At 37.9% G+C, this 12,263-nt stretch overlaps 1 protein-coding gene across 1 annotated transcript; it reads right to left on the bottom strand.

Annotated features, from left to right (window-relative positions):
• Positions 1 to 8,150: 8,150 nt before the first annotated feature.
• LOC131151919 (probable glycosyltransferase At5g03795) lies at positions 8,151 to 12,058 on the bottom strand. The gene is made up of 4 exons (XM_058103417.1): positions 11,236 to 12,058; positions 9,970 to 10,211; positions 9,333 to 9,681; positions 8,151 to 9,096 (listed from the first exon to the last, which is right to left on the bottom strand). The coding sequence occupies exons 1-4, from the start codon at positions 11,824 to 11,826 to the stop codon at positions 8,428 to 8,430; spliced, it is 1,851 nt and encodes a 616-aa protein (XP_057959400.1). The 5' UTR covers positions 11,827 to 12,058; the 3' UTR covers positions 8,151 to 8,427.
• Between the last annotated feature and the right edge of the window lie 205 nt (positions 12,059 to 12,263).

Raw genomic sequence — 12,263 nt, 5'->3', positions numbered from 1 at the left:
ATGCTTATATGTTGCGAGATTTATTGATCAAGTTGCAAGATCTTTTTCAGAAATGAACGTCTGGCAAATCTCGTAACTTGGTCATGCGAGATTTGTTTCGCCCATTCAAATGCTTTTTTTCTTTCAATTTTCTTCGTGAACCGAGCAAGGAGAGCAGAGAGACCAGAGACGGGAGACGTGTTACAGCAGAGTAGAGGGCAGAGGGCAAAGGGCAGGTAGTGGACGATTGCAAATTACCGTTGCTCATGAACGTTGAGGAGGAAGTTATAAAAGGGAGAGATGAGGTGAGTTCATTTTGAAACCCCATGCTCATTTATTTTTGAATTGACATTTATATTTTTTTTTTTGATAAAATTGTTAGTGTGGTACATAAATTAATACGTATCACCTTCAATTTGCTGATTGAAGGCATCATTTGGAAACGCCCAAATTTGAGGAAGTATGTATTTTACTTCCTTTCAATATATGATCTTATTTTTGTACATTTTTGTGGTTAGATGATATTTGTTCATGCTTGACATTCATATGGTTTTATGAATAGTAACATTGTTTTACTTCAATTTGTTCATACTTGAATTTGTATTTTACATCAGTTCAATAATGGCCTTGGTTTTCAATTGGAGTATATTTTTATTGAATTTGATTTAGATTTACAAAAAATTTGATTTAATCCACATCGATGCTCCCACTCCCTTGTAACGCTATGCAAGTTGTGTTTTGATTGCAGAAAAAAAAAATAGGAGTATTCAAGTAATCTATCTAACGAAATTAAATTTGAATGCAAATAAAAGCTTTGAAGTTTGAGTTTGAAATATTTTTAATTTCAAAATGTTTTATAATCTTACAATTTAAGATAATTAATTTATTTTCTGTCAGTTTGTTTCTCTAAATTAAATTTAAATAGCATGCATGTGTTGGAAAGCTATGATGGAAACTGATAATATTTTTAAATTAATATTATTTATGGAATCTAATTTATTTTCAAATACTATTATATATTTTTGCATATAGAAAGAAAATTATCCACATAGATGACATTATGTTTCTTAAATTTGTATGGTCAACAATCAATTTCTAACAAAAATGAGATTTTTATATAAGGCTAATTTTGGAATTTACAAAAATGACACTAAAGGGTAATCTCTTCACAGAGATTAGATAAATTAGATATTAAATATATAAACTCATAATTAATTGATCTGTAAATTAAATTTTTTCTACCCTTTTTGATTTTTAGATTTTTTATTTGTTGAAAATTCCACTTGTGAACTTGTCCTACACTGAAAAATTAAAGTGAATAATGGGTGCTTATATACATGGATGGACCCAAGTAGCTTGAGCTTTTGGATCAAATTACTGTTCACCCATGTGTATCAAACTCACCCATGGGCTCCTTCGGTCCTAACAAGTGGTATCAAAGTCCGATTGGAACAGAAAAGTCAGATTAGAAGTGATCCCAAAATTCAGAGCTCTGTCCAATTAAACAAAACTGTGTTTTGAGGCCACCATCACATTCATCTCGCCGAGATGAAGAGAAGGGTGCCAGCCGGAGCTTCAAATGAGTTCTGTAGAAGCCTCACGCGCCCCTATGCGCCTTGTTGGAGCAAGACGCCTCTCCACGCACCAACCACGAGCTGGCGACCAATTCCACACGCGCTCAACCCGTCTTCCTCGCCCGTTTCGCCTCGACTCGACCCGGTCCACTACCTGACCGGAACCGGCAAGACACTCAGACATGGGTGAACTCGAGATCTAATCCGCAAACCGGATCCGACCCGTCGCTCATAATCGGCCACGACAACAGGTGGGTCCCACCTGCCACGACATCAGTGGGCCCGACCTCTACCACATCATAAGTGGACCCCACTTCCACGTCAACAAGGTGCCATGTTAGCAGAGGTGCCATGTTAGCAGAGGTGCCATGTCAGCAGTGTTGCGTCAGCAAGCTTGACCAAGTTTGACCAAACTTTTACTGAACTTTTCAGAGTCGTTTTGGGTCCATTTTTCGAGCGACTTGAACCATTTCTAGGGTTTTCGATCGTTCCGGATCCAACCGTGCTATCCATTTGAGCTAATTCCATCTCTAAATTAGCGAATCGAGATATCGAATGAAAAGAGCTCAAAAATCGAAATGTTCAATGGGAACAATTTCGGTTTTTGGAAGATGTAGATAGAAGATTATTTGTTTGGGAAGGAATTACACTTACCGTTGAAGGGTAAGCCAACATCCATGAACGAGGACGAGTGGGAGTTGCTTGATCGAAAAGCCTTCGAAGCCATCAGAATGACGTTATTGAAATCTGTGGTGTTCAATATCAAGCATATAACATCTACCAAGTCTCTGATGGATGCGCTCTCTAATATGTACAAGCAGCCTTCAGCCGCAAATAAGATACATCTCATGAAAAAACTATTTACGATGAACATGTTTGCAAGTGAGAGTTTCAGTAGACATCTGAATAACTTCAATGAGTTGTCTGATCAACTCGCCTCAGTTGGGATAACGTTTGATAATGAGATTCGGGCCCTACTGATTCTTAGTTAGTTGCCTGAAAATTGGAATGGTGTTGTCACTACCATTAGTAGCTCCGCAGGAAAATCAAAACTTGTATACGATGAGGTTGTTAGCATGATTTTGATAGAGGAAATAAGAATGCAGCCGAACCATAGCTCCAATTCGAGTTCAGCCTTGAACATGGACAATCGAGGAAGAGGAAACAGGCATGGACGATCAAACAACTGCGGCAGATCTAGGCCCAAACGGTCAAAATTTGAAAATCCCAAAGATACTCAGGACACAGGTTCCCAGAGCACTAAAGTTATTGAGTGCTGGAACTGTGGAAATACTGGTCATTATAGGAACCAGTGCAGGAATTAGAAGAAATAATTTGAGATGAGGGCAAAGACAGAAGCAAATATTGCTTTCGTGAATGATGAGATGTTGATTTGCTATTGGGAAAGCAAGCAGGAGTCTTGAGTCTTAGACTCCAGAGTCTCATTTCATGCCATATACTACAAAGATTGCCTAGAGGAGTACACACCAGGTAATTTTGGTAAGGTGTACCTTGGTAACGATCAATCTTGCGACGTAACCGGTAAGGGAGTTGTGAAGATCAATATAAACAGGTCAGTATAGAAACTGAAGGATGTCAGATATATTCCAGACTTGAGAAAGAATTTGATCTCAGTGGGTCAGCTGGCAGATGAGGGATACACGACGAAATTCATTGGCGATGAATAGAAAGTTTCAAAAGGTGTACTAACGATTGCGCAAGGTAAGAAAAACGGAACACTTTTTCTAACCTCCAATGCCTCTATGTCTATTTCAATTGCTGCAGGAAATGACGACAGCAACATGTGGCACCAACGACTTGGTCACATGAGCAAGAAGGGACTCAGGGTGATGCACTCAAAGGAAAAATTGAGTGGTCTATAGTCAGTGCAGGTTGACATGTGTGAGGATTGTATAGTTAGGAAACAGAAGAGGGTTAGTTTCCAGATAAACACCCATGCTCCAAAGAAGAAGGGACTAGAACTGGTCCACTCAAAATGTGTTGGGACACATCAGCAGAATACCGAGAATCCTCAAGTGGAGGAACTAGTGGAGCAGATCGTCGCACCATTGTCTCCTACTCCAGATCCAGAGCTTAAGAGATCTACTCGGTCCCATATACCAGACTGAAGGTATATTGATTACTTACTTTCTACAGATGAAGGAGAGCCCAAATGCTATGATGAAGCATGTCAAGTGGCAGATACGAGCAAGTGGGAGCTTGCGATGAAGGATGAGATGAAGTCCCTCACCTCCAACAGAACGTGGAAGTTGCCTAAAGGCCTTCACAACAAGTGGGTGTACAGAATCGAAGAGGAGCATGACGGCTCTAGAAGGTACAAGCCTCAGTTGGTAGTCAAAGGCTTTGAGCAGAAGGAAGGGATTGACTACACCGGCATTTTTACACCAGTTGTGAAGATGACAGCCATCAGATTAGTCTGCAGAAATCGAGCAGACGGGAAGGTGGTGACTACAGATAAGCTGAAGTTGTGTTCAACTTCAGTTGGCCTTCATGCTTGAAGACACATATTTTGAGCACATCATATATTTATGATACTGGTTGAGGAGGCGTCTCTGTCTCCAAATGGGAGATTGTTAGAGATGGAGCTAGAAGACAGCCAATAGCTAAGTTGGAGACACGGATCATTCATGGAGATGAGTTGGAAAAACGTGTTGAAATTAGTGCAATTTATCTCTTCATTATCCTCTCAGTTGTAACTTCCATTCTTGATTAAATTTTATTTTAATTGTAATATAAATTCCAAGTCTATAAAAGGAGGGTTGTGGAAGATGTGGTAGCACAGCACAGAAGAGTGCAGAGAGAACAAAGAAGCTCAAAGAGAGCAGAGAGGAAGAAAAGAGAGAGAGAGAGAGAGAGAGAGAGAATTGTAATATTTTTCGGCGAGATAGTGAATTCTTGGTGTGTGCTCTGTTGATGTAGATCGTTATTGACCGAATCACGTAAAATTTTTGGTGTCACTTTGATCTTGATGTTCACAGGTTCCTATCAAGTGGTATCAGAGCCGACGGTTCGTAACTCTCGGTGAGCGACATCGTAAAAAGTCGAGATGAGAAACTAATTCTCCTGACGTGCTAACAATTGGAGGACCAAGTGTGTGGCTGAGGCCAATAAGGATCATCTAGGCTGCAGATGGATCTGAATAGGGTCAAGACGTGGGAGGTATGATTGGTTTGGAGGCACGTGAAATGCAATCTGAGGCACGTAAGACGCCAGTGGTAAGGCCCACTTAAGCAACTATTGGAGAATTGTCCCAGAAGGGAGACAGTTTCCGTTCAAGGGCGAGCAAGAACTCACAAGTGAGGGGGAGATTGTTGAGAATTCCACTTGTGAGCTTGTCCCACATTGAAAAATTAAAGTGGATAATGGGTGCTTATATACATGGATGGACCCAAGACCCAATTAGCTTGAGCTTTTGGGTCAAATTGGTATTCACCCATGTGTATCAAACCCACCTATGGGCTCCTCCGGTCCTAACATTATTATTATATACTTTTTTTAATTATAAATATTATATTAAAATTAGAAATCATATGCATCATAATATATTATTTTTAATTAAAATATAACAATATGAATTATATTAACTATAGAAATAATAATTTAAACTGTTGAAATATTATTAAAAAAATTCACAATCAAATGTTGAAACAAATGATGTCACGTACGATGCCTAGTTTATGGACGAACCTCCTATGCACGGTCTAATTGATGTAGATGCTGCAGATTTTTAATGTGATGAGAAACTTCCTATACGGGCGACTCGTTGGGATGAATCATCTTAGCTGAATAAGGGGATGCTATTCGGATCAAAGGATTAGTTGATAGTAGCAGTGTGAATATATCACGTTCAAACCCACCATGACTTCCACGTTGTGCAGTCTACCCCAGTGTTATGGGTTGCTAAGTGTAAGGAGTCTGATTACAGATGGAGAGTGCATGCAATGTATCATATCAAACACCGATTATTCGAAATCACCCAATATGGTGGTCCACACACGCGTTTGAACGAACTTCTCTCACACAACCATAACCAAATAACATCATCCCTTATTGATAGGGAGATCGTGAATATGATTAGGGGAGATACATTGACATCAATCGTCATGTTGAAAGAGTTCATAAATCATCGCTTTGGCTATTCGATCTCGTATAAGAAGATTTGGTTGGGCAAACAGAAGGCAATTGCCCAAGTATTCGGCAATCGGGAGATGTCTTATCAAACTCCAAGAGGAACGAAACTCCAAGGAACGAAAGTGGGTTTGGGCTGTTTAGGCATTGGCCGAGGTTTAGGGGAATGGGGAAATGGGGATTCGGAGAATAAGGAGGCCATTGGAAATGACCAAATGTGAAGAAGAAGAAGAAGAAGAAGAAGAAGAAGAAGAAGAAGAAGAAGAAGAAGATTGCAGACTAGGAGAACGAAACTACCATCTGCGTTTTGCGAATGACCTATGGAATGGAAATGGGCTGGTTAAGTTATATTTTATATATATATATATATATATATATAAGATAAACGAGTAACCCTGCGGGTGACCTGACCCACACCCACCTAACCCGTTTAGTAAATAAGTCGAGTCCAAATTGACCTGTTTATAAATAGGTCAGCTTGTATTAAACATGTTGTTGCCTAAAAATTGAACGATTTTGTGAATCGCTCCTCGATCATGACCACCTAAAAAAGATCAAGTAATAATGGCTTAAAAAACTCAGGGTGTATTCTGAGTGATCATCCTGATGCCTAAGTAAGGGACTAATGAGAGATTATGAATTGCAACAGTAGAAAGAAGTGGATCTGAATGAGATCCTTATCTCTTCTCCAAATCCCTTTTTATAATGGCGGAGGAAAACCCTCCTTCAGCTTTACATTTATGAGTATGTCGTTATGCTTAATTATGGGGTTATAGGTAACCTAAGAAAGGTTGTGCAAGACATCAATAGTAATTCTCTTCTAATCGTACCATTATACTTAGGGGGGGTTATAGGTAATTTAAGGGTGATTATGTAAGACATCAATCTTGGTCTTATAATTGTATGATCCTATGGGTGTTCCTATTAATTTTGGGCTAATCAAAACTCAAACCCAATTTAAATAGATGGGTCATGAGCCACCCATCGGGTTTCGACCCGTTTTGCCACCCTAACTCTTATTTTGTTGTTGAACTAGCTAGGTATTCATGGTAAATCTTCTATGAATGATATTATTAATGGAATGGAATGGTCTTGAAGATTGACTATTAAAGTTTTAGCTTTTAAAGCTTCTCTGAACTTTTTATCCAACTTTAATATGGCTTATAGAATTTATTAGAGTTTAACTTCGTATGATTCCTTTTCATTAATTTCACCCACCTTGGGAAAGCATTAGAGAAAGGAAGAATTATGTTTTATGGGCTAATGTTGTCTGGTTGAAGAGTAACAGATTATTGTTTGGAATCACTTATAAAAAAGTACTTATTTAAAAAAAAATACTCATCTAAAAATGTGTTTTTCTAAAAGTAGTGTGAGGTTACTTATTATAAGTACTTTTTCATATAAGTACTTCTTTCAACAAAATATTTTTTTAGAAAATACTTATTTTCCTAAAATGAAAAGTAGTTTGAGAAAGTACTTTTTGAAATAAATACTTTATAAGTGTAAATCAAAGACTCCTTATTGATTTAAGTATTACAAAAAGTGCATTTCTTAAAAGTACTTATTTTTTAAAACCTTTTAGTCGACCATTAGCAACTTGCTAATGAGAAACAATTTGAAAATTGATATGTTGGTTTTGAGCTCATATTATATCTTAGTTACCGTTTCTTAGTAATGAGAAACAATTTGAAAGAACTAAGTCGACCACTAGAACTTCAGGCCTTAGAACCAGAGAAAAACAAAAAACAAAAAATTGGCCTACTCTTCTATTGAATAAAGTTTTGAGTTTTTGGCATAATATTGAATAAAATTGTCCAAGATGTGTTTATTTTTTTTGCTAGTCTCAAGAAAGTTGGTATCTTTTGTGCAAATTAGAATCATCTAATTATGAAACAATTTAAGACTTTACTAAATATATCTATACTTAAATTAAGATATTTAGGTAATTCATGAAAAATAATTTAATTTTTAATTTAAATGTAAAAATATATAATTATCTCATATAGATAAATATTATATCTTTCTACCCAAACTTCAATATTTTTAATATATCATTCGAGTTTTGAACTTGAATCACATAAAATTACTTTTTATTAAAATTCCACATTAACTAAAAATTTTTGGAGGGTTACAATGGCTGGCTATGAGAAAAATTAAAATTGTTTTGGTACTATGCTAATTTGCTTTGCTTTAAATACCCAATCAAGGACCACAATTTTGATTTGACTCAACTCTTCATAATTTGCAATTATTCAATCAAAATAGAGGGCATCCATTATTTTTGTGCAAATTTATTGCTAGGAAATTATTTTTCACACGCCGAATTGAGTATAAAATAATTAAATAAATATCTACATCATCAAATTAAAAGTATGAAAAGTCCTATGCATATTATTTTACAAGCTATCAACATCCATGATATAAATACATTTAGAGAAAATAAAAAGCTAAAACAACAACAACGATGATGATAATAATAATAATAAAATCCGTACATATTTCTTCGTACCATAAACGTAGGAATTCGTGAAATTAAAACCCAAGATCTCCATATGAAAGTCCAAAATCTACCGTTTGGGGACTAACTCATTGTCTCTAATACCACAAAATGACTATTTTACTAGTTGAACTTTCACAGGCTGCCTAGATAATCAAGAAACTAAATTTCACACAAACTTCAAATTGAATTCTTCACCTAAAGAGTCATCTACATTCTACACTTACCTCAGTTTATCTCATGAACCCGAACATTCAACCGTCTAAGCCAGATAGAATGAAGTATCATATGGAACACGTCGAACCTCTTGGGAGCAGAATTCACCTCAAAATGCCTTCTTACTTGAACTCCTCTCCTCTGCAACCTTATATACTGTCTTTGAGATATGCCCATTAAAATTCGCTTCAGGTTTGGAATTTCCCTCACCAGAACCTCAACCGAGAATGCCTTCCAGTTCAAAACATCACTGAAAGGCGGCACGTAATGGTCCGATATTAGCACCGGAACGCACCCCGTGTATAATGCCTCAACGACTCTCGGGCTGGCTACTTCGTACCCGCTTGGGCAAATGCAGTACTTGCTCTTTCTCATCATGTCATAGTAAGAAATCCCTTTCGGAAGGTATCGGTGCACCCTTACATCCTCATCTTTGTTCTCCCAATGCTCAAGGAGTATAGACCTTATTGGTCCATGCAGGCCACCTGCAAAGAAAGCTAGAATGGGGCGGCGCGAGGGGGAAGGCCCACCGAGTAAGCCGTTCGTTCCACCAGTTTGGAGATTGATTTCCGGAAAGGATACGTCTTTTGCGGGGTTGAATCCTTCTGAAGTATTTGCATTGCATAGAGCTCTAATGGAGTTTCGGTGTAGGTAAGGAACGGAACGGGATGTTTCTGGCCCCTGATCAGAAACAAATCTCCTCAGTAATCAGAAAATAGTTCTTCCACGAAATGGAAACACAAAATAATCAAGTGACAAATTCAATTCAATTTGATTCCGTTCCAATCCTACATACCAAACATATAGTCAATTCAAGCAATTTATGCCTCTCAAATGATACATGCTTAAAGCAGCATATATAGTTCAAGCAACTAGTACCATTTGCAAAAATTGAAGAAAGAGTAGAGATTTCTAACCCAATCATGGCAAGCTAGCATGAAGTGATCAGCGCCGAGGCTTCGATTCCAAAAAGGGTATTTCTCGGCGATGACATTGACATAGTCGACGACGGTTTGTTTGATGGGACTAAAATCGTGAGAGTTGCGCACATATACAAATTGGACAAGCATTGTGACACTGAAAGGGAGGAAAAATACATGGGCTTTGCGAGGATCACGGGTCCGGAACTGGCTGTTTATCTCCATCTTGTGAATGAAGGTCCCCTCCATGGAGTAAATGCTCTTGCAAGGACCATTGTGGAACACCGGGGGCTCCCCTTCTTCGTACACGAACACTTTTAACTGTTTCTCCATTTCCAAGTAGCTCCTACAATTGAAAGTACTTGTGAGACCAAAAGTTCCAATTAAGCAAATGATAGCACAAACCTATGAACTTGGAGACCAGAAGTATCAAGTCATTATTGTTTTAGCCAAGAGGGTTTCAATTGTTTGAATGGTTGTGCATAGTTTCTAAGAGGATTGAAACTTGTTGTAATTATCAAGCAATAAGCAAGTATAGAACAAATTAAATTCGAAATCGCCAATTACCCATAAGAAAAATCCAATGTAGAATTAAAAACATAATGGTGAGATGCATGGGAATGGATATTTGTACCTGTGGAAGGCATTGGCATTCCAATACATTGGACCAACCGGCACATAGTCATGGTCCAGTGTCTGATTTTGGGCGCCACCTCTGGGTTGTTTAATGGCAGCTCGAGCTCTTCGAAGTCCAGCCTCCAGCCTCTCAAGTTCATTGTATTCCTTTGGAGGTCCTCTTGTTGTTAGACCAGAGTCGGAATCATTCATGGGTCCGACCGTTGAAATGTTTAGGGTGACTTCCTTTGTGCTAGCATTCTGCATGTTGAGTTAATTAATTAATCAGTAAAAGTCACTCAAAATAAATAAGAAATTACTAAATAAGCAATATAAATGCAAAACGTACATATTTAAAAATATTATGATAGAATCAAAATTGTTATAATTATTTCACTTAATTATTATATTCAAACCCACTTTTTTAGTGCTATAAGAGCAATCTTAATTGTAAATGACAGCTGAAAATAATAAAACTATTTATACATATATATATATATATATATATAGATAAAATAATTAAAATGGTAAGTCTCTAAAATAAAAAGAGGGTAAATTAAATGGTAAGTCTCTAAAATTTTACTAAATTGTATTTCCAGTCCTTGGTAAGGTTTAAATCAGAAATTGAATTTGTAGTTATTTTAAATTTAGTTAATACGTAACATAAAATTATATTAAAATTTATCAAATTTTATTCAAATCTAAATTTAAGGTAAGAAAACAATGTTCCCAAAAGTAGCGCGATAGGTCAATTATCAAAGTTCAAATTTTATGGTCAGCAAAATATGACAATTGGGTAATTGACGTACCCTTTTAAAAAATATGGGGTGTGAATGAATTTTATCAAATTATTATTATTATTATTATTATTATTATTATTATATTTTAAAAAAAGGAACACACAGAAATAATGAATTAAACTTGGTTATTTAATTTATAGTAATAGAGTTGATTATTGAGGGGCGGGAGGAAAACAAATGGTATGGGGAAAGGTGAGGAACGGCTTTATAGGTAAACTTGCCTTGTACGCATTGTGTAGAATCGTTCGATGCCTTGACCCCATTTAGCAACTCTATATTTTCATTCCATATATATATATATATATATGTGTGTGTGTGTGTGTGTGTGTGTGTGTAATTAATTAATGATAAAGGTAAATCAAAATGATTAAATAAGAAAAATAAAAAATAAGAAGGGGGAGGGAGAGGGAGATGCAGGGGAAGGGAATTCATGACTGAAGTTAATGGAAAGTAGAGAGTAGTAATTAAGGCGGGGAGGATCTTACAACATCATGATGATGATGGCCATGGAAAGTGGGTGCTGCATCAGGCGGCGAGGAAGAAGACGCATGATCCACAGAGTCTGCTGATGATGGGTAGTCCTCATCATCGTCAGATTCTTCTTCTTCTTCGTCTTCTTCTTCTTCTTCTTCTTCTTCATGTTTAATAGGGTCGAGATGATCTTCATGGTCATCATCAGCAGTAGCGGCGGCGGCAACCGGCGGCAGGGACTGATGGCTTGATGAGCCTGCAGTAGAGTTCAAATCCAGGTGATGGAAGCGATCCTCCTCCTCCGCCTTCGCAGTAGAAGCAGTAGTAGAAGTATTAGAATGATGATGAGTAGGAAGCCAAGAACGAGGGTAGTCAGAAACAAACACCCATATGTTATTAGAGCCATGATCGCTACTTCTACTGCTGCTGCTACTGCTGATTGTTAAGATATTGGGACCTCCAGAGAACATGACCAGCAGCAGCAGTACAATGACCATCAACGGAACCAGCATAACCGACACACCGTTCCCTGATGATGATGATGATGACCACCGTCGCCATCCCTGCTGCTGCTTCTTACAACTAATCTGCTCAGTATCACCCATACCTATATCATATGATTATATGTACTATGCGCCCTTTCCCATCTCTGTCTCTCCCTCTCTGTATTGTTGATGTGAGAAGGGCGGGCGGGGTGGGAGTGGTACTGAGAGATTGTGGGGTTAGGGGAGAAAAAGAAGACGATGAGTGACACCGCCACGCAGACGCCCAGGTGTCAGTTCTCTCTCCCGTTTCCTCATGCAAATATGGCCACTTTTTTCCACTTCTGCCCCTAACCGTCTTTCTTTATTCCCATTTAACACACAAATACACACACACCATGTCCACGCGAACGACAATTGTAATTTTGGCAATTGTATGCAGCGGCGCCGTACACGTGCCCTCTCCCTCCTCTCCACGTCACTCTGCCGCTCCTTCTTGCTTTTACCATCCCTGTTATAGGTATTTGGCTAACGGCTACGCTGCACCACCTACGATTACT

The sequence above is a fragment of the Malania oleifera genome, chromosome 3 (assembly GCF_029873635.1).
Source record: "Malania oleifera isolate guangnan ecotype guangnan chromosome 3, ASM2987363v1, whole genome shotgun sequence".
Classification (NCBI taxonomy): domain Eukaryota; kingdom Viridiplantae; phylum Streptophyta; class Magnoliopsida; order Santalales; family Ximeniaceae; genus Malania; species Malania oleifera.
Note: the sequence above shows the minus strand (reverse complement) of the source record. Positions and strands in the feature narration are given on the sequence as shown.